The 22,458-nt window shown below is 39.4% G+C and overlaps 5 protein-coding genes across 10 annotated transcripts in view; 2 read left to right on the top strand and 3 right to left on the bottom strand.

Moving 5' to 3' along the window:
- Positions 1-449: 449 nt before the first annotated feature.
- On the bottom strand, positions 450-1,794 carry tomt (transmembrane O-methyltransferase). Its single transcript, XM_034867565.1, has 4 exons — positions 1,532-1,794; positions 1,256-1,452; positions 946-1,068; positions 450-716 (listed from the first exon to the last, which is right to left on the bottom strand). Exons 1-4 carry the CDS (start codon positions 1,791-1,793, stop codon positions 519-521), a joined length of 780 nt encoding a protein of 259 aa, XP_034723456.1. The 5' UTR covers position 1,794; the 3' UTR covers positions 450-518.
- Positions 1,795-3,916: 2,122 nt separating this feature from the next.
- On the bottom strand, positions 3,917-6,736 carry sfrp2l (secreted frizzled-related protein 2 like). Its single transcript, XM_034863406.1, has 3 exons — positions 5,954-6,736; positions 4,832-4,912; positions 3,917-4,561 (listed from the first exon to the last, which is right to left on the bottom strand). The coding sequence occupies exons 1-3, from the start codon at positions 6,477-6,479 to the stop codon at positions 4,143-4,145; spliced, it is 1,026 nt and encodes a 341-aa protein (XP_034719297.1). The 5' UTR covers positions 6,480-6,736; the 3' UTR covers positions 3,917-4,142.
- Positions 6,737-7,831: 1,095 nt separating this feature from the next.
- On the top strand, positions 7,832-11,098 carry lamtor1 (late endosomal/lysosomal adaptor, MAPK and MTOR activator 1). Its single transcript, XM_034863461.1, has 5 exons — positions 7,832-8,104; positions 8,952-9,097; positions 9,212-9,289; positions 10,022-10,145; positions 10,518-11,098. The coding sequence occupies exons 1-5, from the start codon at positions 8,063-8,065 to the stop codon at positions 10,608-10,610; spliced, it is 483 nt and encodes a 160-aa protein (XP_034719352.1). The 5' UTR covers positions 7,832-8,062; the 3' UTR covers positions 10,611-11,098.
- A 350-nt stretch (positions 11,099-11,448) lies between these two features.
- Positions 11,449-14,835, bottom strand: lrrc51 (leucine rich repeat containing 51). Of its 5 annotated transcripts, none has more exons than XM_034863417.1 (5): positions 14,744-14,835; positions 14,114-14,183; positions 13,506-13,711; positions 13,255-13,403; positions 11,449-12,724 (listed from the first exon to the last, which is right to left on the bottom strand). In XM_034863417.1, exons 2-5 carry the CDS (start codon positions 14,163-14,165, stop codon positions 12,592-12,594), a joined length of 540 nt encoding a protein of 179 aa, XP_034719308.1. In that variant the 5' UTR covers positions 14,166-14,183; positions 14,744-14,835; the 3' UTR covers positions 11,449-12,591. The 5 variants fall into 5 exon arrangements, with proteins under 5 accessions (XP_034719308.1, XP_034719326.1, XP_034719305.1 ...); XM_034863435.1 differs by lacking the exon at positions 14,744-14,835 and adding an exon at positions 14,569-14,588; XM_034863414.1 differs by lacking the exon at positions 14,744-14,835 and adding an exon at positions 14,364-14,570.
- A 207-nt stretch (positions 14,836-15,042) lies between these two features.
- Positions 15,043-22,458, top strand: part of numa1 (nuclear mitotic apparatus protein 1) — a 14,993-nt gene continuing 7,577 nt past the window's right edge. The window contains exons 1-14 of one of the 2 annotated variants that reach the window (XM_034863372.1): positions 15,043-15,207; positions 15,341-15,419; positions 15,536-15,621; positions 15,749-15,822; positions 16,205-16,293; positions 16,374-16,448; positions 16,589-16,682; positions 16,824-16,983; positions 17,814-17,953; positions 18,104-18,215; positions 18,565-18,682; positions 20,175-20,315; positions 20,458-20,571; positions 20,706-22,445. In XM_034863372.1, coding sequence (XP_034719263.1) covers positions 15,381-15,419; positions 15,536-15,621; positions 15,749-15,822; positions 16,205-16,293; positions 16,374-16,448; positions 16,589-16,682; positions 16,824-16,983; positions 17,814-17,953; positions 18,104-18,215; positions 18,565-18,682; positions 20,175-20,315; positions 20,458-20,571; positions 20,706-22,445 — 2,982 coding nt within the window. In that variant the 5' untranslated portion in view covers positions 15,043-15,207; positions 15,341-15,380. The remainder of the gene's footprint in view (positions 15,208-15,340; positions 15,420-15,535; positions 15,622-15,748; positions 15,823-16,204; positions 16,294-16,373; positions 16,449-16,588; positions 16,683-16,823; positions 16,984-17,813; positions 17,954-18,103; positions 18,216-18,564; positions 18,683-20,174; positions 20,316-20,457; positions 20,572-20,705; positions 22,446-22,458) is intronic. The other variant, XM_034863381.1, reaches the window with a different exon arrangement.

Below are 22,458 nucleotides of genomic sequence, written 5' to 3'. Positions count from 1 at the left end.
TAATCAATTACTCAAAAATTAACAGATTAATTGACTATGAAAATAATCGTTAGCTGCAGCCCTACAGCATTTCATATCTAAAAAAACAAACAAACAAATATATATATTTTTCAGGTAATAGTTACTTTTCTTAGCATGGCCCAACCAGACTTTCGTACATTTGAAGGAAAATGAAAATTGAGTGGAAGCATGTAAGACGGCGGAGCCAGGCTATACATTTCCCACTTGAAGGCCAACAACTTCTTCAGAAAAACAACATGTACGTGAAGAATATTTATTATAAAGCCCCCAAAAATGACATCATAGGGCTTAATTTGCATGCTTAATGAATTTTCTCTTATTTTTCTAAATTGGCAGTTATAATCAAATCATTTGTGTTAGTTTATTCTTTCTTTTTTAAGGTAAGAATTTCCAGTTTTGTTTAACAACTTATTTAACAGGGAATAACATCATCAATTCATCCCTTGCTGCTAAAAAAACAATTTGTGACTAGTGTGTGAAATCCCAGTCTGCATGATCTACTTGATTCCCTGGTACACCAGCTCTGCCATCCCGTCCCGGATGCCTTTGCTGTACTCTAGTGTGGCCCGATGGACCTTCCACTCATACAGGCCGCTCTTGCGAATGTATCTGAGGAACTTTGGAGCCCCGGGGAACAGCACGTTGTCGGCCAAGATCATAGACCCTTTTCCCAGCAGACCAGAGCCCTCCAGCATCTGTATTTCACACAGAGGCGGTATCACTTAACCGAGGGACTCCACCAGGTAACAACTAGAAGGATCATAACTGTAATATATTCATTTAAGTATAATTTCATGTGCATGTTTGTTACCAAAGTACATTCATATTATATTATTTAAAGAAACAGACTTCTAAAAACTCAAAATAAATAGTCATACTATCTTCTTAGCTCATATGTCCTTTCTAATGACTTATTCCAGTCACCTGCAGATCAGGGAGGTAGCATTTCTTCCAGTGGTCCATGAAGACAAAATCTAGCCTTTCCAAACCATAGTCAGACCGAAGCCGAGGGATCACCTCATCGGATGGATTTACGATGAGCTCCACCTGAAGAACATACCATGTGAATGTCTAGAAGGTATAATACTTTCCATATTCAACACATGAAATAAAAATGTCCCTTATTCATGTGAAAACTAATAACGATGGCCTGTGAGCGGGTATGTCGGGATTTTATCAAAAGGCCTAAAGTACATGGTGGATATACAGTGTTTCCATGTTTCTGTTCTCTCACCGTGTCGTCGTCAAACCCTGCCAGGCGGATGATTTTCTCAGCAATGGCAGCATTCCTCGCATCCATCTCGAGGCTGTAGAGCCTGGCACCCAGGGGCAGAGACCGGGCGATCCGCACAGTGCTGTACCCGCAGTGGGCACCCAGCTCGAGCACTGTCAGAGGGCTCTGCTCCATTAGCAGTCGGTCCAGGATCTTCCCTACACAACAAACACATCATGTAAATTCATACGTGTAAACAGATGATGAATTGTTGTGTAGTGTGAATCATCTTCTCACCTTTTTTAGGCCCAATGTTGCTGATGAACTCCACCTTGCTGCACCAGACATCAAAGGCGTCCAGGATGGTGTCGGGGTCTCCAGGGGTGGCATGAGTGAGAACATACTGGTAAGCCCGCTCCTCACGACTCAGGCCAGTAACACAGTCCTTCCATATCCTGACCAGGACCGCTCGATAAAACAGCACAAAGTAGTAGCGGCACCGGATGATAATTGTCAACAGGAGGGGAATGAAGGCCAGAGCAATAGCAGCTGACACCATCCTACCTTACAAAAGAAAAACACACACAAGTAGATTCAATAGATACTTATACTCAATTATGTTCTAACATGTTATGTTGTTCATATCAACCTGATGATCAACTAAGCTGTATTTACACTTCGTTTGAATGAGGTACATTCCATGTCTTCATGTGCCGCCTTTAAATGAACCTCTACATAATCGTTGGACCAGCAATTCATTGAAGGACTTCTGTCTCCCTACTCTGTTTTTACATTCATGGACTGACATGGCATGTACAAGTACAAGTACAACATATACACAACATATACTCATTATCACACTGACATTTTGCCTTCTGATAATGATATTCAAGTGCAGTAAGATCCTGAGTATTTAGTCCCAAACACTGGTGCTTTTGTAATGATGTATGGATTTAAATGTTTAAATCCATGAATAGATTACAACAAAACTGCTAAAACATCAATCACAACTAAAGGATTTCTAATCAATACAAAGAAAAAAGAAAAGGTACACATTGTGAGGTACATTTGGGAATACTAAAGATGGAGATTGAAAGACCATTATGAGAATGAAACTATAGTGACATAATATTAATCAATCTTTTCCTAATAGGATTCCAAATAGTTTAAACACATTAGTTTATGACGGATGAGATCTACACAAGAACAATCATTCATGGGTTAGTCCTGTGGTAGATGTCAGAGAAAGTGTTGTGCCTCTCGGGATGCATCAGGTAACCGTCGTCTCTGCAGGCTTTTTGAGCCAAATAAAACAGATGTTATAACAAACTGTTTGAATCTAAATAAAGTCTCTCTTACTGTGCCACGAAAAACCGACACACTCACCTGTTTTTTGAAAAGGTTGGTTAAAAGCAGAGCAGCAATGCGGATGATAAAGATGAAAGCTGCACTTCAGCCACAGAAAAATAGAGGTGTGTGTTTGTGTGTGTAAGAGAAGGTAAGAGACCTTGAGGTGTGAATAATTTATGTATCACATGCATGACAGTATATGTCCTGTAACTATTTCCAATGAACAGACAGTTGACAGTAACATAATTCTATAGCTGTTAAACACCCATTTTTGTCAAGACACACAGTTTCTATATTTAGATATTTAGAACGATACAGTGGATAGGAGCAGAGACAGTGAGATGGAGAGAGGCAGTATGAGACATTTGATATATGAAGTTAACAGCAACAGGTGTGTGTCTGTGTGGAATCAAATTTCTTTCTTTACTGAGTCATGACAGAAAGGTCAAGAAAAACAAACACACCCAAAAAAGCTAATGAATGGGTTTTACATTAAATGTAACTCAACATGATATGAATTCCATTTTATTATTATTAAAGTTTGTTGTTAAAATTAAAATTAAGTAAAAACCTACAGTAGAGTCACATAAGGAACAAATAAAATGTAATAAAATGCAAACATAGAAACCAAACAAAAATGAAATCTACATGATTTATTGTTTACATCACATAATTTCCTCTTTCTTTTTAATGTTTCTCTTTTAATGTGACATCCTAAGATTTCACTCATACACTTACTGAGACTTAAGTTGCTTTAAAAGAAAATAGTAAAATATGAGGCTATAAAAATCTTGCAGGTCTGTCATTTTTATGGTGTATGCTTAATGTGTATAAATCAACATTGTGATAGAATAGGTTGTATAACAAAACCTTTCTTTATCATTACAGGTATAATGCTTCAACCCAAATATGTTTCAATAGAAAATGTGTGATGAGATCAGCAAAAAACCCTACAATTATTACCAATCACTTTGACTTTGATTAAAGGGTTATATTTTTGCTTTCCTATATACACAAATGTACAGAAAAATCCAAGAAAATACACAAACATTATCCCAATTGGAATTATATCAACGTTTACATGCCATGTGTAGTAATAACTTTTGTAGCAATGCCTTACCATCACTGACTGCGTGAGATTTCCAGAATAATGGGGTAATAGTTCATTACAATAAGGTGCACAGACACCAGCTCTCTGTCTAATAATCACTCACTTTGTTAGTTTAGTAACATAATGCTCTATTTTACCTGAATGGCAAATAATGGTAAAGTAATAGTGATATGCACTGCTTTACTTGATGGGATTCAAAATAAAATATGTACATAGTTTTAGCATCTTTTTTCAGAGTAAATCAGAAACCAGTGGCCAGTATGCAGATTCACAGATATCTATGAACTAATGTTAGTTGACGTTGTAATAAAGTGATTTATTCCGTGTTATTTGGGAACTATTTGTTAGCTGTTCAGTTTTTAATGATATTAGCACACAGTTACAGACTGCATATGACTACAGAGCGGCGTCCATTGGGCAGGACTGCAATGATTAATAACGCCTTGTCTACAGTTCTGGACAGGACAGTTTAAGGAGCATTCTGATGAACTTCTTCAGCTCTTTGTCCCCTCTGGTCCACCTCACCAGTCGAGTCAGCACCAGTCGACCCTCTTCGGCCTGAGCCAGGGCCAGGTACCATCCTCTTTGGGCCCCTTTCTCCTCCTTTCCTCCTTCTTTTGCTTGACTCTTAACCATGTGCTCCTCCTGTAACCCCCTGTCTTCATTTGTCTCTGCAGAGTCTAAGCCAGGACAAGTACATGTGCTTCCTTCTTGCAGCCACAAAGCACTGTGGGCCATTGCGCCTCCAACCCCTTCTGCCCTCTCTGCACCTCCCCCCGCCCACCGCAGGATGCGGCTGCGGGCCGTAGGCACCAACTGACGGTCCCCTCCCACCATCGACACACTGTCCAGACGCATCTTAAACGCTGAAACAGAGACAGAGAGAATGCTATTCAAAGGCCCCGACAACCCAACGTCAATGAACTAATGGCCAGGTAACAGGTGCTATTTCAGACACATTGTAAAACAACCTCTCTATCTATCTCTTGGATTAGAGCACCTTCTCTGTGGCCTGTTTTTGATTTGAGCCATAATACAGAGGGTTATGCTGTGTTCTGCTCTAATTTTTAATTTTTTTTAAAGGAAGAAAAGGATGTATTTCGTAGCTAACATTATCTACATCAGTTTGTTCTCACCATATGGACTGTTACAGAAGTTTTCCTGGATGTCAGTTTTGCCTTCAGCAGCCAGGCTACAAGCATCACAGATAACACTCCCTGGGAGTTGGAAAAGAGAGAGGGGGGATGTAAAAAACATATTATGGGGGTTAGATTGTCTTTGAGCCCAAACTCTGGGATTGAGGCTCACAAACTACTTTGAAAAGATAAGATTGGATCAATTAGAATGTTATTGATCTCCAAGAAAGGACATTTCAGTTGATCCAGCAGCACAAGAAACAAACCAAAGACGTAGAAAACAGTTTTCAATCAAATAAAGAAATTAATTTCAAATTCAGATTTGTAGGCCTACTACAGACCGATTTATTGTGAACTGCTGAGGCCGACACTGATAATAATAGTAGAGTTCAAAAGATTCAAAGAACAAACAGATTTGTCTTTTAAATGACAATGAGAAATGACAATGAGAAATGTGTTACCAAACATGTTTGAATGCGGTATGAGTATCCCAAAATGTTTAGTAAAGAATTGTAACCGACTGGGGGTAAAAGGGGACTGATAGGCTACAGGGCCCTAATGAGGAGGGCCCACAAAGACAGGCCTACTACAATTAATAGCCATGGGGCCCAAAAAGAATGCCAACCCTGGCATTCGTTGTTGAGAATTCTGTTCTATCCGCCTGTACTGAGCAGGATCTCATGTTAAAAGACTGGACAAATTATATAATGGCACTTTCCACATAAACTTTAATGAACATTTGTTGTTACTACTGCATTGTGCAAAAATATGCATGCAGAGATAATTATGCTTGTGGTGTGGTGTAGGTGTAGTGCTTGCAAAGCCTAGCATAAAGGGCATCCAGTAGCAGTGATAGGACTCTATAGTCACACATATAGTCCTATTATAGGCCTATATGTTACATGCACTATAGTATAGTGCATGTAACATATAGGCCTATAATAGGATATGCTGTCACTCATTTCAAAATGATTTGGAGGTGACAATGTTGTTTAAAGTAGCTGACAGTAAGCTACCTGTAGGCCTAGCATAAAAGTGTGATGATAAATCAGCAGCTTTATTTCTTTTTAAAGTGTAGCCTAGGCTAAAAGCTGCCAAACAGAAACAGATCCATCCACTGACCTTTCAACACTTCCTCGTGCCTGACCTCCTCTGCCGTTCGTCCCTCCTGCGCTAAGGTTGCCGGGATACAGAGCTCCGTTCCGCGCGGGAACCGGGTGCAGTTGAACATCTCCGGCCAGGGGAACCCGAACGCGCTCATAACGGGCACGCAGCCGTCCCGCACGACCTCGCACAGGCTCCTGCAGGGGCTTATCGGCCCGCTGAGCTCCGGCAAACACACCGGAGCAAACAGCGAGCACAGGAACTTCTTGGTGTCCCGGTGGCACAGCTTGGAGATAAGGGGCATCCAGGCCGCCGACTGCTGTTGGGCCTCTCTTAGTGTATCATGGCCGAGCAAGTTGGGGATCCGCATGTGCCTGTAGCCGATCCCGTGGCACAGAGACAGCGTGCTCGGGATGGGTTTACATACCGAGCGGACCGAGGAACTGAACCCGAGCGAGAGCGGCCCGAGCTGGGCAGGAGCCTTGGTGTCAGAAGCATGAGCAACTCCAAACAGCAAAACAAAGCTGAGCACAGAAACGAGCATTGTTTTTGTTTCAACAAGAACAAAGTGAAGTCTGCAAAGTTGGTGCTCTTCTGCCTGGACTTGACCGGCACGTAGTCCTAGGTGTAAACGAAGAGGTGTGGAGGAAACGGGGGGTTAATGAGAGGGCAGGCGCCTCCCAGTCATCATCCCACCCCATCAGACTGGTGCCAGCCTCCACATTTAACACTCACACTGCTTATGCGGTTCTTTAGTTTGACAATTGGCATTAATGTTCTATAGACTGAACTGCAAACTGTGTTTGACACAAAAAAGAAAGGAACCGACAGGCCTACTCTGAAGTAGCTAGCACTTAGAGCCTACTCATGGTTTTGCCGTGTATAATTTAGGCTATGGGTGAAACCAGATTCCAGACTTTAAAATTAATGTTTTCAAGTCTTTCTTACCACACATAATTTAAAATACACACATTGCACATTTGTTCTCAATGCTGTTTGTACAATTTCGAGGAAACAATATGAAGAGGATGCCACTCTCAGTCCATGACATATTTTTGAATTTGTTTTAATACTCTTTTACTGGCTTGAAACTTAAGCTGAAGCTGTGAATAAGATCAGAAGGTCAATGTGATATTATTTCTTTATGATCCGGTCTAATTCATTTCATTTTCACACAGTAGGGCATGTTACAAAACAAATGTCTGCAGCAAAAGTGCAGGCAACTGTCTACCAACCCCCCTCCCTCTTTTTTTGTAAAAACTGTGAGAATTGTGAACGGTTTTGACGAAGAGCTTTGAAAAGATATACAGACAGTATTGTGAAATAAGTTAGGCCGACTAGAAACAAAAGTGTTGTGTAGAAACGCCATGTGTGTCACTCTGTGATACTCAGCCAGAGGCTGTTAGAAATCCTTTCATCTTTTTTTCCATATTGCCACATGTGCACCAACATGCCTCGTCCTGTTTCCTTCTCTAGCTGCTGTTTATTTGATTTTGCTCAGTGGTGGCCTATTATGAATCTAGACAGCTATAACATGATTAAGTATTTGCAATGTTTGTATTTCACTAAATTTGGCCTCTTATTTTTAAATAAAAATATCTAATTACCAACACCATTGGGACTTGTAATTGGTTTTTCAAATTAAAATGGATGATTTAATTTAATTGTGTATTTGTATATGTTGTTCCCACTGTTGATCATTTGTTATCATTAATACATATATATATATATATATATATATATATATATATATATATATATATATATATATATATATATATATATATATATATATATATATATATATATATATATATATTTTATTTTATTTATTTTTTTATTCTTTACATAACTCACGTTTGAAAATTCCCTCGTCACGTTGCGGAGGCCACAGCTGCTTCTCATATACCGGAAGTGACCGTTGTGTTGTTGCACCAGTGCTGCTGTCATGTGATAGCTCGTCCGAGGAGCTTCTGTTGACAGTAGCTACCTCCTACCTTTAGAAGAAGCTGAAGTAAAACCAAACAGGAGAAAAGTTGTATGTTTATTGTAAGAAGAGAAACACGGCTTGTTACTGACGGAGACAGAGAAGCCGGGGTTGTGTAGTTTCGCCCCACGGACGCTGAAATGGGTTGCTGTTACAGCAGTGAGAACGAAACCACAGAGCAGGTAGTTAACGTTAGCTTCTGGCTAGCTAAACTGTCCCGATCCATATTATAATTTTATTTAGAAACAAAGAGCATGATATTAATGTGTTTATCGATGTTTTTTCATGCATGCCATGCATTTGAGTTAAAGGTGTGACGAGCTTACAAAGTGGTCGTTTTTAAAGTTATGTGAGACCTGGAAAGTAGCTTTAGCTTGCTAGTTAAAGCCTTCTGGAAAGGCCTGACACAAGACAGGCAATGAAGTTAGCACATAGATGAAAAACGACCATAGACTAAGCGCTGGACAGGTAAGAGAAAGAGCAAAGAAACGTGTTTCTAAGGAAACCGTACATATGGGAACGTATTTACAGTCACTTTTACGATTATGAGGACATCTTGGCTAAGTTACGTTACGTTAATGTTGTTTCCTGAAACCATAATGTTTTTCAAGTAATGTGTAAATTACCGAATTAGCCTAAATAGTAAATTACCAAATGTTCCAAAAGGGCCCTCCAACAACAGAAGTGATTGATGTTCTGGACGCTGTTGTCTTGATGTGTTTTATGTCATATGACCCTAGATAATGTTAGTTTACGGAAGCAAGAGTAGAGTACAGTAGAAGTACTTATCGAACCTTTCTGTTTGATATACCCAAATACTCTGTTTTAGACTGGAAATGTAAATTGTGACTTTTGTTTAAAAATTAAAATAAATGAACTTTTGAATGCGTCACAAAGTACTTAATTATGATGAATAAAAAAACACAAACAAGTAAGGCACATTCTTTAGGACGTGTTTCTGCTGCATTGACTGTGACATAATTTGTTAAAATGTCATTAGCAGAACACCTTATCTATCACCTGTTCTAGGACCCTGATGAACGTAAGCCGCTGATCCCCCACCCAAACCCTGTCAGCAAGCCCCCAAATGGAACAGACTGGATCACTACCAGTGTCCCCTCGGCGAGGACAGATGAACAGGCCCTCCTTACATCCATCCTCACCAAGACAGCACAGTAAGACTCTACATTATAACAATAGACAAGCCAGATTCAGCATGTGCTTCGGGATGAAAAAGCAGTAATTCACGTGCTCTGTCAATAAACCTGCAATTATTTCCACTCTGTCAGGAACATTATTGATGTCTCAGCAGCTGACTCTGTCATGATGGAGCAGCATGAATACATGGACAAAGCTCGGCAATACAGGTATGTGGCTGAGCAGTTGTGTAATATTTGTCGTGGAAGGCTGTTGCTCTTCAGCAGTTTTCTGTGTGTGGTTATGTATCTGAAGATGGTTGATATTAACCTGCCAAATCCCACATGTAGGTAAACTATGAAGATAGCATGGGTATTTCAGGTCTTAGAGCCATATAATGATCACATTTTTTAGTTTATAAAATGTTGAGTTTACTTTTGTGCCGTATATACTGTAATGTACACTGAATGGAGCTTTGCAGTGTTGTTGTACTAAATCTCATCCATTTATAGCTTATGGGAAAGAGATGTTCCGATTACGTACTCACTATTGTGAGCCAGCTTTATCTAAAGGCATGTACTGTTTGGTTGGGACACCTGTGGTTTACGTTGGCTTAGATGAACGTGGTAATGATGAAAATGTAAACAGTTTTTAGAAATTTCTGCACCAACTCAAATCAAGAAGTTGATGGGGGAAGTGATTCAACAAAAAAAGAACTGCAACAGCACAGGCCCATTACCTCCAACGTTACCTTAAGCCTCAGATACAGTGACATCTAGTGGCTAGATTTCTACCAAACACAGCAGCTATGTTTAGTCTAAAATACAGGTGCAGATTAAAGTGCAAGTTCTCAGGACACAGCAGTTACTCAAGGTGACAAACTGTGTTTTAAACTTTAACTCTTAACTGCAACTTAGGTAATGATAGGGCTACAGCCACAGTAAACTTGTGTTTTATTTCAGTACGAAGTTGGCTGTGTTGAGCAACAGTCTGCCCCAGAAGAAAGCCCTCGCTCTCCCCTCTCTCACCAGCCAGCCCCACCAAGTGCTCGCAAGTGACCTGGTGCCATACTCAGATGTTCAGCAGGTAATCATACTCTAACACACATGGAAGACGTGTTGCCATGTGTTTCCAGCAGCCACGTTGCTTCTTGCCATGTGTTGTTTCCGTGTTGGCTACATTTAACATCAGAGTTATTTGGAAACTGTATACTATGCAACATATGTAGCTGTGAGGTATTTCAATGTGTGGGGGTGTGAATGTACGTGTGGCTTAAAATAGATCTTAAAGATATCTAATACTTATCCGTTGTTGCTGTTTTTTGTCCACCTAATAAAAATAAATCCAGTAGCACAGCAGACTGGTCTTCCTGTTTTGCTCACCGTTATTTGTGGATTTTTATTTATTTTGCACACAAAATCTTCTCCGTATAAACTCTGTCTTCCTCATATTTTGCAGGTGTCCAAGATAGCAGCTTACGCTTACAGTGCAATCTCTCAAATCAAAGTGGACGCTAAAGAAGAACTGGTGGTCCAGTTTGCCATTCCCTGATTCTACAACCCTAGTCATCATATTGTTCCTCCTATTCCGCTCTCTCTGTCACTTCTGCATCCTCACCCTCCAGCCCACCCTTTATTAAAGCATCATGGTCCTTGTGCTTCTTATCAATGTCTCTAACTGCTATGAAGACAGAGACGATGTAGGATTGCCCCAAGGCTGTCCTTAATTACTGTACTTAATTATAGGTCAGTGACATATTGTCCGCATGGGCAATGAAAGATGGTCTACTGCACATAGACACTGGAGTGTGCGCTCATATATACAACAAGAAGGTCTCCTCTGTATTTAATACGTGGATCATAGACTTTGTCAGAACCAGCTGTGGAATAATCATTCATCCTTCCTGGTGGTCGCTTTTTAATTTTTAAACGGTTTTAGGGCCGTCTTGGTATCTTTATTTGTTAGTAAAAGTTTCCCTAGCCTGTGTACTCCGTACCATAAGTGCAAGTGCAGTGAGTATTTTAGCCATTTACTAGGATTAAAAACTCCCAACATGGCATAATGTTTGCACTTCATATGTCTCTAACTCTGTTCTGTTGTTCACGGGAAAAATCTGTTAGCAAAAAGAGCCAAAAAATACACCAAGAACCATGTCTAAGTTACTAAACATGAACCAGTAAACCAACTCGACTGAAATTCAGTTGACATTTCACTGCAATGAGAGTGAACAGGTTGGTTATTTGTTGTCCAGTGTGTAATCTTGACCTGTCCATGGCTGGTGTCCTCTGGTGGGTGGGGTGGGGCAGGTAGACAAATTATCAAGTTTACAGACAGTAATGTGTCCTTTGCTTTTTTCCATAACTTAAAAAGGGCAGATAAACTGTTTAAATCAAATCCCAGGACTTCACATATTTACTAGCAGAGGCATACAGAGATGAAGGGGTAGGTTTGTGGAGGGTGCAGGGCCAGAAATCATGTATTCATGCCGCCTTTGTACATCATTTTCTGATTGATTATAAAAACAGATGATGGATTGTATGACGTACCTCTTTTTTTAAGAGTTCATTGTTCAGGATTGGCTAAGATCTTATGGCGATAACATGTTTTTATGAAACACAAGAACACTTTTAGGGCCTGCATTAGTTAACTTTCAAACCAAGCTTTTCGCTGCAGATTGTAGTATGATTGAGTTATTCATATTAATCAGAAACTAACATCGCAGCAGTGTGGGAGCGCGCTAACAATCTATGTACCACAGCAGATAAAATTATCAGAGACCTTTTTTGTGATTATTTATTTGTCTTTTTAAATGTTTATTTGCTCTTCAAAAGAGAGCACGACTGTATGTGCGTGCAGGGAGCACATGAGCTGCTCTGGAGTCTCTAAAGGGAAGAGCTGCAAGGCTGTGATTATTTCAACCACGCAAGTGGTTTGAGCTTTTTGCAATGGGTTGTTTCTGTTTCGTTTGTTACTCAAATGTGTTATACTACCTAAAATATGTTTGAAATATCTTAGGCTAGTACCAAAAAGTTTTAAGATTTTTTGTTGGTTTGTTTTTTGGTTTAATTCATTAAAGATTTTCAACATAATCACTTGTGTCTTAACATCTACATGCTCATATCTGGAAATGGTTAGTTCAGAAATGCTACAAAGTCTATAACTGGTATGCCACTGTAATAGAAGAATAATCCATAATTATATTCCAACATTTCACAAACCACACCCACGTTTGCAACAATATCAGAGGATTTACATGCATCTACACAATGTCGGAGCCAATTTCTCAGGATTGTTCAGTGACATTTACCTCCCTGTCACTGTATATCAAGTAAAGCCTTGACTTCTCTTCAGACTATTCAACAATAAAATGTTCCTTTCAGCAGATATAAATAGACAAAACAAGCATTAAAACAGTGCTGATTTCACCACAGATGTACAGAGAAACATACAATATTTTAGAGTTTTTTCAGTTGTGGATGAAGAGATCAGGACATTTGGGTGAAACTGTGATTTCAACACGAGAAAGCAGTCACTAGAGGTTCTCCGTGCTGCTTCTGCTGCGGTTGTTGCTGTGATGCCAAATCTTTGCCATTACTCGCTCCTGGCGCGTCACAGCACTGAAGTCCATCGTCTTTAACCGAGGCAAAGCAGAAATCACACGATTCCTAAATGCACAAAAACATTAATGATTAGACACTAAATAGTTTAGATATATTTTGTAAGTGTAAATTGAATGTTTAAAAAAGACCTTATCTTCACTTTACTGGTGGTACACATATAGTACACTATACATTGAGATACAATTTAATCAAAAAGCTGCATTGATTAATAAAAAAACAGTTAATTGGAACAGACCTTTGACTGTGTGTCTGTGTACGTTTGTAACAGGTGTTGCTATGCCGACTAGGATATTTACTGTAACATAATAAGCTTGATCTGCATTTAAGCACCTGTTACATTGTTATGCACCTACATGCTTGCCAAAAATGTGTATCTTACATAGATACACACACTCACAATGTAACTGCGCTCTTGTAAGGAAGTAAACCCTCCCTCTGCACCTTAGTCAGCATTTGGTTCTGTTCTGTCCTCAGCAAACTACCAACAGTTGTGCATTAATGCTGGGTGCTTACAAACATTGCACAAGGATGTGTGTGTGATTGTGTTTGGGGTAGATTTAAAAAATGGTCTCCACCTGTAAGCCTTGTTGGTTTCTATGACATTTCCATGCAGAGTGATGGTGTGTAGATGGGGTAGCACTCCTAGCCTGTCCACCTCTGACAGAATATAAATGCTGTTGCCGTGTAGATACAACACACGGAGGTCACGCAGCTCGCACAAAACCTGGACCATGGGCACACATAATGCAGATGTTTACTGTGAGAGAAAGAAGACAGCCACTGTGCATGCAAACATGCAAACAAGAAATGAAGAGAGGAAGCTTACTTGATCTATGTGTGAGATTTTGTTGAAGGAAAGGTCCAGCCAGGCAAGCTTTGATGGCTCAACCAGGAAATGGCTTACAGTCTTTTGGAGGTCGTGAAGTTCCCTGATGTTGTTGTTATTAAGACGCAGAGAGCAGCTTAGGTACTTCTTCTCCGAATTTCTCTTTAAAGGCCGCAGACCGCTGTTGTGTTCCTCTGTCCATGCGTCTGGCCAAAAATAAAAAGAATAGTGAATATTAATTACTTGTTGATTTGTTTGAGTTTGTATAATCTTTTTTTTTTAATGGCGCACATTGTTTCAAAGTAATCTAAATGTATTGATTTAGTTTAAAGAGGATCATGCTTTGCATGTCCATTCAACTTAACATGGAATTACCTTGAGCTGGTTGGTTATTCACTTGGTAGATCAAATGCCTACAATTTGCACATGCAAGTTCATCATAACTATATAAATAGATATACTGAACATTTATTTCTGATGTGTACTAATCCTATGTCATTTATGCAGCACACTGTAATGTGCAGCCATTTAAGCAAAATGTACAGTTATTTACAAAGAGAGCTGTAATAAGATTATTGTGACAGGATATACTCGTGGAATATGATTACCTGTCAAACTGCTGATGTGTTTAAAAGATAAATCAATTGGCGCTCCACACATATTCGCACCTTCACTCACCTGTGGGAATACAATGACTTTACTGGCGAGTCAAATGACCCAGTGATCATCAATCGCCATTAATTTAATCAAACACAAAAAATAAGGAACGATATGCAATCGCAACCTTTTAATTCTACATACACACAAGCACAAACTGACCATTTAGGCCCGATTTTCAGTTATTGATCTATACGTTACCTCAAATTGCTGATCCATCACATATATCATAGGACACCGCACTTACCAACAAACTAAAGCAAATTACGAGGGCAACACTATTTAGCCCAGGTTATTTAGAAACCCGTGTTTCAACGTAACGTTAGATAACTAACGTTAGCTAGCTAGCTAGATTATAAGAGCTACGTTACGTTAACTGTTAGCCTAAACAACGTTAAACATTTACCTGACGTTATAGACAACAACGCGTTTCCAAGGAAACAACAAGGTACATCGTGGGATTTGCAGTAACAATCAGATTGCACTTGCCTACACATTTCAGGTATAACATTTGGTTTCATGTAAACAACTATTTCTTAATTAAAACAATGTATTCGTGTGTGTGTGACTCCTTCTCTCACTTGCTAGAAACATCTTTTAATTGTATTGTATTCCGGCGTACACCGTAGTTTATCCAGGTTTGCGGATTCGGCATTTATTTAAAAACGTGTTTGACCCCTAGACATTTAAAGAAAGGTTTGACCTGCTTCAACCTAGGTAACTTGCTGACCGCATAGCAAAGCAATTATTTTTAACTTTATTAGTCCCCGCCCAGAATCAAACCGAGTGTGCCTGACGTGAATATTTCGAGCGCAACGTTTGGATAACTTCCGGCTTTTGAACCAATCCACTTGGCCTATTTGCAGATGCGTCATTATGTGAAAGCGGATTGGCTGGTTCAATCTTCAACAACTCCATTTGAATTTTGTCTGGTTTGGCATGGTACTGTTCAGTTCGTAGTAGTAACACGAAGCGGCTTCAGCTCTTTTTAGGGAACGGATAACATTAAATACGATACAAAAAGAAGTGGCCAAAGTATTTCCAGGTCAGTCACATTGTTTGGGTTAACACTGTCGTAACGGTAATGTTAACTTTGCGAAGACTAGCTAAATTATGTGCTAGTTAGTTAGCTAATGTTAGCTGATATGCCTGTTAAAGTTTTGTTTTTCCGCTTCCAGGTTAAAATTATTTGCTTTACCACGTTAATTGTCAGCCAAGATGACAATTAACGTGGGTGTTAAGGCTCTTCTCTGCTGGGTAAGTTTGTATACTGTTGTAACATAAGTTAATGTAATAACACGTTGATACAAAGTTTGTTATAAGCTATGGATGCAGTTATGATTTGACTAACTTGTCAAACTATCTTTTTGCAGGTCAACACCTTAAAACTGTCAGACCACAATATAGCTATAAACGATTTACAAGATGGGACAGTCTTACTGAAAGTTGTTTGTATGCTGTAAGTAGGAGCAATGTGTTGAACTACATTTTAAATGCTTCGGGTTCTTAAAATTATAGTGATGCTCATTCCTTGGAGTAGGCCTACACCTCAATTTTAATCTACTTTCACCTTTTTTTCATCTCAGGAAAAGGGAACACAACTGCCATTTCAGTAATTCCATTGAGGAGCGATATAAGCTCATTGCAGACTTTGTGGAAAGTAAGTTTCTCTGCGTTTTTTTAAAATCCTCACATGTAATGCTGAAATGTGACAGCCTACAGTTTTTATACTACGAAAAGGGCACCATTTTTTTTATATCACTGTTACTTTACTGACTGCATGTAAGTGGAACTGTTTTCTTTGAATCTGTTCCACCTTTGACTTGACCACACCCAGCATCAATGTTGGGTGAGGACAAGCGTGTGCCCTGTTGCACCTGTAAACATGCCACCCAGACAATGATGTGAGGGTGTAAAGAACACACCCCGAGCATCACTTTTTGAATTTTTACATTACTCTAAGTTTTACATACTTTTGCATGCATGTTGAATATTGCTGTCCTTTTGAGAATTAACCTATCAATATATATTTTGCTTATTAGGGGATTGCAGATTTACTGCAACCAAAGGCACGTCAGTGTCTTGGGACAACATAAGACATGAAATCAACCTAACAGTTGAAATTGCCAAGGTATAATAAAAAAGAAAAAAAGAAAAATAAAGACAACCATAGCCATAGGCACATTCTGACTCAGTTTTTAATACCACCAGGTGCTTTTGTTGCTCATATACCATGACATGATGAATGAGCGCTGCACTGTGAACTCATTGGACTGTGAGGTGGAGGTAAGCAGAAAGCTGTTTTTCTGAATAGCTACTAAATGTTATGACTTCACCACTTAGATACATCACATTTCATTCATCTGTTGATCTATCATTTAATTCTGTGTCATTTTTTTTTATATGTCCTCACTTTTATTTGTTAGCAAGAGATAGCGCACCTTACTGAGTCCTTTGTGATGGAGAGCGACGGCTGCGTGTTTTTGAGCAAAAGACTTGATTCTTATTTGGCAAGGAGACGTAAGTCACAAATTTCATCATATGCCATACTAATTGAAACAATTGTCAAACTTGCAATGATGCTCTATAACACTAGCTTTTTGTTTGGACTTAGATGCCAGCTGTAGAATTTGTCAAAATGTATTTCTCTATCAATTTCAGGTATATCTGTCAGCCGTGAAATATTTGAGCGATCCGCAACCACCTCTACCTCCAATGTGTCGACTATCTCCTCGTTAACAGATGACGAGTCCCCTGTTTTTGACCGCAGACAGAGAGTCACATTTGTGGACATGCAAACTGTGGCTTCTTCTTCAGTCAGGTATCTGTGTGGATTTAAATTTATCCAACCAAGTGAATTAAAATGTGAATAAGGCAATTTTGCAGGCAACATTAATCCAAACTGGTTTGGGTAATGATATATCGATCCTCTTTACTAGTCATTTTTAACTTAAATTACTAGCTTGTCTCCATTGAAAATGGCGGCATGGTGGTTCAATGTTAGCACGGTCGCCTCACAACAAGTGGGTTTGAGCCCCGGTCCAGGACGGGCCCTTCTGTCTGGAGTTTGCATGTTCTTCCCATGTTTGCATGGGTTTTTTCCTGGTGCTCTGGTTTCCCACCACCAAAAACATGAATGTTAGGTCAGTGCACCTGTCCAAACTGCACTTGCAAAATAACTGGAGATGGTCTCTGGGCACTGAGGATGCCCGGTGCTTCAATGTGTAGGATGGGTTAAATGTAGAGGACACATTATGGTTAAAAGTGCTGAGAAAGATAAATGAATAAATATTTAACCTTTTTCAGCCTGAGAAAATAATAAGTGAAATCCCATTTGTTTGTATCCTTTACAATAATAATAAGTTGTTGGTTGCTGTTGTTGTTGTTGTAGTTGGGTTTTATATAAACAAAAATGCAATTTAATCTACCATGCTTTGCTATACTTCCAGTAACGGATATTTGTTTTCACACTATAACAAAATGGCTTAACTTTGTAGGGTTGCATATCAACAAAAGATTAAAACTTTGCCTAATATACAGTACATGCTCTATGTATCCATTTGTAAATAATAATAATTTATAAATCCAATGAAGGTTTTTATGTTTTGATTATAATTCTTTAGCATGCCTGGTGTGCTTTTATTTCCACAGCAACTCTCCTCTACAGAATATCATGAACACGCCAAAATTTCAGTTGAGGAAGATGGAACGTCAGATGATTAGGGAGAGAGACCACCGAGATGGGTTGGAGAGCGAGCTATCCAGCAAGATTGCACTCCTTGCACAGAGAGGTACCGCATTAAAGTGTTTGTATGAAAAAACATTGTTAAGTTGATAAGATTAATAAGTACAACTTTTTAACTTCTTTTCATTTACGTTTTTGCCTCATTTTTTCTCTTTTTTTTTTTCAAACCCCGGTCCAATATTTACTTTTTCTTTAGAGTCCCATTGTGACCATTTGCAGTACTGCCTGGATAAGCTGAAAAAAGAGCAACATGAACAGGAGAATTGTATCAAAGATCAAATTAATGAGCTTGAGACCAAGAACAACTCGTAAGTACCGGGACATATATTTCTTTTCATTATTTAATGCATGATGGCGCTATTAACATCTTATTACATCAGAAGATATGTGTTCAACTTGAGTTTGTGAATAATATACTTCTACATGACGTGGCACACCACCCCTGCTAATTTTGTCCTGAGCAGACTCTTGTTCATTTTAAATTGAAAAACAACATGCTGAACTAGCATTACAAAATGTTATTTTCCTTAGCCTAGCCATAGCTATAACCCATTTAGGTGATACATGTGTATTTATTTCCTTAACCAATCAAAAACATTAAGTTAATGTGAAAGGGTTAAAGAAACTGCTTCTCTAACTGTTTTTTTGTTGTCTTAGGTTACAAATGCGTCTAACTGAGATGTTAAAGCAGAATAAAGACCTCAAGTGTAACGCTTCACTTATGGAGCGCAAAGTTGATGAGCTGTCAGATGAAAACGGTGTACTTTCATCTCAGGTAATGGCACACATGCAAAGTTATGTTAAATTGCGTCTCTTTGTTTTCTCACTTAGGGGGCGATTGGCAATCACAGTCCTGTGCAATTTGTAAACTGGATTCAATTAGATTGTAAAGTAGATTCAACATTAGCAGATTTGTCCTTTTTTTTGTGATCAATCTTTTTAAATGTATTTATTTTTTTCAATTCAAAAAACAAACATTTACAAATAGTTACAAATGATAGACTAGGACACAGGTGTGTTCCAGGACCAAAAAAAAAAAAAAAACTAAGCTGGAAAATGGGAGGTAGGGAGACAAAACAACACATGCAGAAACAGACACATACAAACAGAGACAGACACAGGACAAGGGACCAAACACCTGTGCAAGTTAGAGGTCTGGCCTGTAGCACAAGGCGCAAGGCACATGGTGCTCACTTAATCCGCGCCATGGGAAGTTCCGTATACACTACATCCAAGTAGAAAGGGTCCTTGTGCAGATGGTTTCCAACAGGTTGCGATCATTTTCTTTGCAGCTGTATGTCCAGCAAGTACAGCACGTTTCTGAGTCCCAGAGAGCTGAAAGGCTGATAGGTCATTCAGAATAAAGACATTGATAGTAAAAGGCACAGTAACATTAAACAAGCATGAAATTTTGGATGCAATACTGTTCAAGAACTGACCAATGGGAGAGCGCTCCCAGAACATGTGAAGATAAGTGCCTTATGCTTTCTTTGGACAGAATGTGCATAATGGGCTTTTAATTATTTTCATGCGGTGCATTTTCACGGGTGTGAGTTATGTCCTATGAATGAAATTGTAGTGAATCTGCTGATGGTCTGGATTGCGGGATACTTCTGGACTACTAGACCATACATTATGCCAGTCGAGACCTATACCCAGGCCTGGGACATTGTGTGCCCAGATCCTCTCAATAGGAAGGTCAGAGCGGCCAGATATCACTAAGAACTGATAAAGCCTAGAGATGGTTATGGCTGTTGAGAATACTTGCGTTGCTTCCCATGGTGTCTTTAGGTTGTTCACATCCGATCTGAGAGAGCCACGTCTTGCAGTCAGAGTCGCTAGCTGGACATGGATAGCAGTTAGCTTATTGTTGTCGAGGCCCATCTGTTGAATCTGAGTCTGGATCTGATCAAAACGTGGTTTGAGGTATCATTTCTGTTTCTCTTGTAATGCCTCTGCAATGGCATCCGTATCATTTTGTTCTTGTTTGCCATTCTGGTTTAAGTAACTATAGCAAACACAAAGTGGTAAAATATCAAAGTTGTAACCATATAAAACAACTATTTGACAAAGTTGGGCCTGGAGCTACACCTTAAGCTGCCATCTCTGTCCAGCCGATCACACCCTGAGGAGACGTCTCCTGAAACAAAGTGATCATGCTGCTGGATAAGCTCAGTGGGGTTGGCACTAGTCACATGTGTCAATGTTTAAACTAAAACTTTCCTTTCATACAGATCCTTAAGGTATTTTTTTTTTACGTTTTGCAGATGAGATCAGTGTGTTCACAGCTAGCCATCTTTGAAGCAGAAGTTGGCAGGCTGACAGAAACGCAAGCATTTTCTGAAGAGGATTGGAGGAGAAAAACAGGACACCTGCAGTCTGAACTTAACCAAGCCACTGCTCAAAAGGTAGTTACACCCTCAGAAAGAAAACAAATCCTTTGAATTTGTGTTGATTGGAGTTGGTCATTGCACTTTTCCATTACTCTGATTACATGTTGGGTTCTACGCAAATGGGTTAAATGTAATATGCTCCTCTTTGTTTTCTCAGGAGTTACTGACTGAACAAATTCAGATTCTTCAGGGAAAGATTTCCTGTCTGGAGGATGTAATAAACAGGGCCTCTAAGGAAGAAGTTGGAGAGAATATGGGACCTGTAATGGAGGTAAAGTATAATATATGTAAAAGCTGACTTCAAAAATGTTTGTTAATCAAAGGTAAAGTCTGCTTTTGTTGCAGTCTTCTAAAATCGATTTTGGATGAGATGGTTACTATTGTCTTCACTTGTTACATTTTCAGAGAGACATGTTGGACACTGAAATCAAAGGTTTGAAAGATGAGCTAGAGAGTACATCTTGCTCCCTGAAAAAGGCTGAGGTGGAGATTCAGGCCAAAACACAGCAGCTGGCAGACTATCGACAAGAATTAAATCAACAGAAAGAGCTCATGCAGCAACAGGAGTCCCGAACTGAAGAAATCATTCAAGCTAAAGATGGAATTTTAGACAAATTACAAAAAGAGATCACTGAGCAGAGAGCAGTCCTTCAGCAAGAGATCCTAGAGCTCAAGGCTCAACTTGAACAAGTTACGCAGCAGAAAACTGAACAGATCACCGGATTACAACAGCATATTGCTGCTTGTGAACAAGAAATTGAGAAACTAAAGGAAATAAAGAAAGAAAAGGAAAGCCTTCTCCGCCAGATTGATGAAAATATGAAAGAGCTTGAGACAAAGTTATCTGCTGCCACTTCTCTCTTGGCTGATAAAGACCAACAAATTAACAGTCTCAGAGAAGAAGTTGAAATTCTAACAGATGAAACCAAAAACAACAAAAATGAAATTCAAGCCAAAGAGGAAGGTGTTGCCAAATTACTTCTGGAAAAGTCTACTGAGCAAGACATTTTTCGTGATAAAATCCAGACCTTATCAGTCCAAGTAAAAGAGCTTAGCTTGTCTCTCAAGCAGGCTGAGCAAGAAATTCAACTTAAGCAAGACATAATGGCTAAAACCCAACAAGAGAATGTCCAACAACGGGAGTTACTCCAACAACAGATTGTAACCTGTGAAGAGGAGGTTCACAAATTAAACCAAGAGATACAGATAAAGAACGAGCAGCTTGTTATTGTAAAGAACGACTCTTCTCGACAATCTGAATCTCTGGAGCAAGAGATTACAAGCCTGAAAGCTCAACTAGAAAATCTTAATGACTCTCTCAGAAAGGCTGAGGAACAAGTTCAGGCTCAGGAGGTAATACTTACAAAGCAGGAGGAGCAAAGTGCTCATCAGACAGTGGTCCTGCATCAACAGCTGTCTGTTTCTGAAGAGAGGGTGAGGAGCATGATTGAGGAGATTCAGACTAAAGAGGAACAGATGAACATGTTGAAAAATCAAAGTTTGCAGCAGTCAGAACTACTACATCAGGAGATTCAAGATTTAAAGAAACAGGTTGAGTGCCTTCTTTCCTCCCTGAAAAATGCAGAGGAGGATTTAAGAGCCAAGGAAAATCTGTTTGCAGCAAAATCCAAGCAGGAGCAGCAGAGCACTTTGCAGATCGAGGCACTTAAAAAGCACAGTGCCGTTCTTGAGGACGAGGTTAATCAGCTGAAGGGTGATATCCGAACTAAAGAGGGCGTGGTCGACCTGTTAAAGGTTGAGAGCGGCAAGGAGTCAGAAGAGCTACAGAAAGAGATCCACACTCTTAGGGACCAAGTCCAAAGTTTAAATGAATCCTTGAAGACTACAATAAAGCAGGTTCAGGCGAAAGAATACCTGCTGACTCAGAAGGAAATGGAGATTTCTCAGGCAAAAGATGCATTTCAAAACATGGCGACAACCTCTGAAGAGGAGATAAAAGCTCTTAAGGAGAAGATCCAGTCTAAAGAGGAACAATTGGTCACAATAGAAAAAGAAGGCTCAAAACATTCTGAAATGCTACAGCAAGAGATACAATGTCTCAAAAATCAACTTGCTAATTTGGGTGACTCTCTCACAAAGACAGAGGAGGAGGTTCAAACTCAGGTAGCCATGCTCACCAAACAGGAGCAGGAGAGTG

This window comes from Etheostoma cragini, chromosome 3 (genome assembly GCF_013103735.1).
Source record: "Etheostoma cragini isolate CJK2018 chromosome 3, CSU_Ecrag_1.0, whole genome shotgun sequence".
NCBI classification, from domain to species: Eukaryota; Metazoa; Chordata; class Actinopteri; order Perciformes; family Percidae; genus Etheostoma; species Etheostoma cragini.
The sequence above is the reverse complement of the archived record's forward strand: the minus strand, read 5'-3'. Positions and strand labels throughout refer to the sequence as shown.

Bases quoted from the DNA above. Each gene is read 5' to 3' on its own strand.
- tomt (XM_034867565.1), bottom strand. From the start codon at position 1,793: ATGGTGTCAGCTGCTATTGCTCTGGCCTTCATTCCCCTCCTGTTGACA. The intron at 1,069-1,255 runs GTGAGAGAACAG...TATGTTCTTCAG, and splicing joins CAGGGTTTGACGACGACACG to GTGGAGCTCATCGTAAATCC. The intron at 717-945 runs GTGACTGGAATA...TGTGAAATACAG, and splicing joins GCTACCTCCCTGATCTGCAG to ATGCTGGAGGGCTCTGGTCT.
- sfrp2l (XM_034863406.1), bottom strand. From the start codon at position 6,479: ATGCTCGTTTCTGTGCTCAGCTTTGTTTTGCTGTTTGGAGTTGCTCAT. The intron at 4,913-5,953 runs GTCAGTGGATGG...TCCAACTCCCAG, and splicing joins GCACGAGGAAGTGTTGAAAG to GGAGTGTTATCTGTGATGCT. The intron at 4,562-4,831 runs GTGAGAACAAAC...TCTCTGTTTCAG, and splicing joins CTTCTGTAACAGTCCATATG to CGTTTAAGATGCGTCTGGAC.
- lamtor1 (XM_034863461.1), top strand. From the start codon at position 8,063: ATGGGTTGCTGTTACAGCAGTGAGAACGAAACCACAGAGCAG. The intron at 8,105-8,951 runs GTAGTTAACGTT...CACCTGTTCTAG, and splicing joins AGAACGAAACCACAGAGCAG to GACCCTGATGAACGTAAGCC. The intron at 10,146-10,517 runs GTAATCATACTC...CATATTTTGCAG, and splicing joins CATACTCAGATGTTCAGCAG to GTGTCCAAGATAGCAGCTTA.
- lrrc51 (XM_034863414.1), bottom strand. From the start codon at position 14,393: ATGATATATGTGATGGATCAGCAATTTGAG. The intron at 13,712-14,113 runs GTAATCATATTC...ATTTTTGGCCAG, and splicing joins ACACATCAGCAGTTTGACAG to ACGCATGGACAGAGGAACAC. The intron at 13,404-13,505 runs GTAAGCTTCCTC...CCCATGGTCCAG, and splicing joins AAATCTCACACATAGATCAA to GTTTTGTGCGAGCTGCGTGA.